Genomic DNA, 5,280 nt, shown 5'->3' with positions numbered 1-5,280 from the left:
CATGCTTCTTCTGCTGTTCAGGGACCTTCACTGTCGCACAGCACAATCTCACTGACATCTGAATCTAAATCTATGGTTTTAATCATTTATACATAAGTGCAAGAGCAGGTTTATGTGTTAATGTTCAGTGCTATTGGCTAACATTGTGTCAGTTAAACCTCCTGGAGTTTCAGTGACAGTGAGAGTACAGGCATTCTCCTCCGATTCAATTCAGTTTTATTTGCCAAATCACCAATAAAAGTTGTCTCAAGACACTTTACTTTACTAGACCTTACTATTATGATCATTATTATTATTATTATTATTATTGAGGAAACCCCAACAAATCCCCCCTGAGCAGCACTTGGCGACAGTGGGGAGGAAAAACTCCCTTTAACGGAAGAAACCTCCGACAGACCCCGGCTCTTGGTGGGGGGCCTTCTGCCTCGACCGGCTGGGGTGAGTGGATAGAGGAGAGAGGAAAGAAAAGAAAAGCGACAAGACACAACAAACAGTCAAACACTGGGCAGGTTGATGTGGCCGGTGACTGCTCATCAGAGACGTAAAGTTCCAGAGCCAGGGCTACCTGCAGAAAGGTACAGGGAGAGAAAGAGGACACACTACGGGAGAGAGGAGACACACACTTAGTGACATGTAATGTGGCATATAGATGGATGGAGAGAGAGGAGAGGAGCTCCACACCATGGGATGATCCTCAGCCTAGGCTTATAACTAAGGGAAGATACAAACTTATCCTAGAATGCATGTCCAATAGCAGGATGACCCAGGCCCCCAGTTTGCTTGCAGTTATCAAAAAGGCTGTCAGTCTTATCCCTGTTCAGCCACATTAGTTGTTCTGATGCCATGAAATATCGGAAGACACATCGCAACATACTAAGTACCTGCCTACCCTCCCTCACTGGCCTACTAGGATTATAATGAAAACAACAATATTAAGCTAACTATAAGCTTTATCAAGAAGGAAAATCTTAATTCTAATCTTAAAGGTGGAGAGGGTGTCTGCCCTCTGAATTGAGACTGGGAAATGGTTGGAGAGGAGCTTGATAGCTAAAGGCTCTCCCTCCCATTCTGCTTCTGTGGACTCTAGGAACCACAAGTAGACCTGCACTCTGAGAGCGAAGTGCTCTGTTGGGATGACAAGGCTCTACGAGGTCTTTAAGATACGATGGAGCCTTGTCATTAAAGGCTTTGTATGTTAGGAGAAGGATTTTAAATTCTATTCTGGTTTTTACAGGGAGTCAGTGGATAGAAGCTAATATGAGAAAGAGATGATCTCTCATGCTAATTCCTGTCAGTACTCTGGCTGCAGCATTTTAGATTAACTGGAGGCTTTTTAGGGAATTACTGGGACATCCTGATAGTAAAGAATGGATACTGATAAAGAGTAGCATGAGTCCTGCACCTGGCATCAAAACTCACTGTTTTGGGAGTCGCAGCTCAGTCAAACCTGAACACACAGACCTGACCCAGTGGGATGTCCACTTCCTTGGCAATGTCAATATCTCTGCTGTCCCTCCAGAATAAACCTCCATAAACCCACTTAGACATCAGAGGAGAAGAGGCTGCAGAACATGTTTAACAGGGTAAAAAGCATCCTGACCGCTGGAACCTTGTCAGTGCAAACTAAAATAAAGGTTGAATAAAAAAATAAAATGAACACAAGCATTGTTAAACTCACCCTTTCCATAACTCATGTTGATTGTGTTTGGGGGCCATCTTCAGTGTCCACACTAATATGTCCTTCGCTGTTGCTGAGATGACTGTAAATCTGAGTTGGCTGTGACGACCGGCTTGGACCGGCTCAGGCTCGGTGTTGATTTGTAACTGTGTGAAGGTGAAAGTGAGAGATGTGTGTTAGCTCCACACTGCTGTCTCTACTGTATGTGACTGACTCTGAATCCTAATGAACGTTTGGCTGCAGTTTAAACTTTTCAACCAACCTGAATTTCCCCTCTGTGATTGTTGTACAAAGACAATGACTGACAGCATTTAGGGATGCATTGACTGTGTAACGAAATGCAGAGCAGTCAGGCGGTGATGTGCACAGGCTGTTCACAGGGGTGAGTAGGAGATCTCCTCTAATGAAGTGCTAGCAGCCTGAGAGCGTCTGATCTCTGTGGCCAGACACATGGTGCCCTGTGCCACAGGAGGTTTACCTGTCAGACTGGCGTCCTGCTGGTAGGTACAGCTTCAGTCCTGCCCTCAGTTTCACACTGCCCCCTCCACCTCCCAACATTAACTGACAAGTAAAGCAAGTGAGACTAAGTAACAATTAATGTGTCCGCTGCAGTGTGTGGTGTGACTGTGAATAACGAGGAAAGTTCTCGCTGACGGCTGTTGATCGATGCACCATGGCTGTCAGACTCAGCTGATCCTCAGGAGATTAACCGCGGAGACGTCACTCAGCCAGAATCTGGCTGAGGTGTGTTTGTGCTGGTGCTGTCAGGATCCCTCCCCTGTCTTGTCACAGCCCACGTCCTGTGAGCACATCCAGCTGTCCGCATGGTTTCCTGTCATATTTATGTCGTGTCCTGTCATAATTTTTCTGTGTTGATCTGTTGTCTCAGAAGATTTGGAGCTCATTCTTCCTCTCCAGCAGGAAACCAGCTCCACACTGCACAGTACAACAAATGGTTGCATTACTGCTGTAGAAAATACTGTCAGGATGTAATGTGTTGGTTCTTCTTGATTTCCTCAGGTCAGTGAGCTGGAGGCCATGATGAAACACATGGAGAAAGTTTTGGAAGAGGAGCAGAGTGGTGAGTCTGAGCACATGCTGTCAATATAAAGTAGTAGTACTGTACTCAGTGTACAGTATAGTGAAATGTTTTATACACAGAATGTGAACGAGGACACTCAGTCAGATGGCATGTACCTTCCTGGCGTGTTCAGTGTTCAGCTGCCATTAAAACACAAGCCTGATTTGAAAATAAACACTGCTACAGAAAGATTACTTCTCTGAATGGCAGCATTTTTCAGTTCCCATGGTGCTTTGCACTCTGTGCACCACCTCTGGACTTCTGTTGCACAGTTCCTCTCTTCCTTCAGACACTGTACAAAGGGGTGGCCGCTTTTTGCAGCTGTTGACAGTAGGACACAGCAGCCACCCTCCAGCTTGGTGCTGTTAATGCTGTCCTTCCCACGCAGACAGACATTAGTGACTGGATGTTTATTCCTGCACTCCCCACTCTGTCTCCTCTTCACTGTCTTTGTCCAATTCACCTTCCCCCTTCATTGCAGTCCTCCTCCTCGTCCTTCGCCTCCCATCTTTTCAGTTCCTGTTGGCCTGGTTCAGTCACACTCTCCGCTCCAGTGTGAAACCTGCTCGTCTCGCTCCACTGACCTCAGAAAAAATAACACCTGAGCTGTTCACCTGAAGATGAAACTTTGCTCCCTCTCACGTCACTGCTGCTTCTTTCCACCTAGGAAGGATTCTTTATAATCCCATGAACATTTAAAGTAAAACTCTCAGAGGATCCGTTTGACCTTTGCACAGTTCTGCTCCTTCTATTTTTATTTTGATTTTCTGTCATCCAGACTGAGATTAGAATATCTGCATTAGCTTTAGGCCTGGGACTAAAAACCAGAAGGTTAATTGGATCCTTTCTCCTCAGTCACTGTTGTATCATGTTTCTAAGGCAGCACTGTGAAAATAAACTTCTACTTGGCAGATGGAAATCACAACAAACAGATAACCTGACACAATAACGACAGAAAAAACTAAACATACTGTACAATGAAACACAATAAAATAAAACAATGTAAAACCATAAAGAAAAACAAACAAGACAGTGACGAGATTTTCAGGCCTGTTGGGCAAGTTTGACAGATGTATTAACAAAACAGATAAATAAAACAACAGGAATAATCTGCTTAGGAGAATTATTTGGTCAGTTCTCATGTAAGAGCCTTCTTGAACAAACGAAGCAGTCTGGGACAGCCCTGTGTTGGTAGGGAACACCTGGACTCCCACGTGATCCATACAGTACCAGTCCCATCAGTAGGACAATTGTAATTTCTACTTAGTTTTTTCCAGTGCTGTAAGGCTGATGTCAGCAAAGCTCAGCACTTCCTACATAATTTTCAAATTAAAACCCTTCCTGCAGCAGGGAGTGTGCCCCTTGAGCTGCTAAAAAGCTTTTATTTACATCTGAACAGTTTGTGCTGGAAGATCTGACTTGTACTGACAGTGATGTAACAGTAAAGCACAGGAGTGACTAACTAGCCACTGACTAGTTCTGTTGTTGGACTGAGGAACTAACGCTGAGAAATGGACTAATTTTATCAAGACAAGTAAACAAGGAGCCAGTTTGTATCAACAGACAGTGAAAAAGGGAGCAGATCAGAAAATGGTGGGTTTTTAACCAAAACATTGAAAACTCAACAGAGGAGATGGAGGCGTGCTGCTCCCTGCAGCTGAGAGTTCACAGTGAATGACAGAAGGAAAGCTGGTTATTCAGTCTGACTTGTTGCAGCTCGGTAAATACAAACCAGACGGTTGATGTATTCTAGTTTAATGGAAATGTGTCATTTTGATGCAAATCAAACCAAACACTGACATTTGGATTCACACAAATAGTTCTGCACCAGTTCTGTAAATTTCTGGATGAGGTATGAGACCGAACAAGCAGGAGACAATTACAAAGCAGACGGTATTTATTTCCCCAGTGGGGAGACGCACAGACGGACTCATAACGCACGTCTGAATATGAATGACAGCATGTGTTTGTGTATTTATTTGAGTGTACTTGTGTTCTGTCCATGATCACATTTCCACATGTGTGTGCAGCTGGTTGCCATGGTTACAGTCACATTTAAACGACGAGGGCTCGGTTGCGAGTCGGTTGTTGAATCATGTTTGTGAGATACACGAGTACATCACTGTCACAGGTCTGGAGGTGCTGAGTTCGACAGTGTCCAGTCCTTCATGTGTATACATGTTTTATTTATCCAGGTGGTCTCGGTGAGAGAACAAGACACATTCAGAGTCAGGAAACATGAGCAGCAGTAAAACAGGCAGCCCAAAATGAGTGAAAACAACAGCATGAATCAGGTAAAGCATTAGCTAATAAGAGATTTTAAGGAATCCGCCCCAATGGTCAGATTGGAGTATCTAAAGATGAGCAGATACTTAAAGGAGAGAAAAGATGTGACAGACAAAAGATAAAATACAATGAGATGATTAGTCCCAGCAAGGACCCTGTGATGCACAGAGCAGCAATGAGGAACAAACATCCTGGTGATGACACGTGATGCACTGTGATAAGATGGGGTTCAGCA

At 44.3% G+C, this 5,280-nt stretch overlaps 1 protein-coding gene across 1 annotated transcript in view; it reads left to right on the top strand.

Annotated features, from left to right (window-relative positions):
* The window catches only part of nek11 (NIMA-related kinase 11), a 52,574-nt gene that overhangs the window by 39,835 nt on the left and 7,459 nt on the right, over positions 1–5,280 (top strand). The window contains exon 15 of the mRNA XM_020617390.1: positions 2,699–2,759. Within this exon, the coding sequence (XP_020473046.1) occupies positions 2,699–2,759 (61 nt within the window). The remainder of the gene's footprint in view (positions 1–2,698; positions 2,760–5,280) is intronic.

The sequence above is a fragment of the Monopterus albus genome, unplaced genomic scaffold (assembly GCF_001952655.1).
Source record: "Monopterus albus unplaced genomic scaffold, M_albus_1.0 scaffold189.1, whole genome shotgun sequence".
NCBI classification, from domain to species: domain Eukaryota; kingdom Metazoa; phylum Chordata; class Actinopteri; order Synbranchiformes; family Synbranchidae; genus Monopterus; species Monopterus albus.
This window is presented reverse-complemented; position numbering and strand designations above follow the sequence as displayed.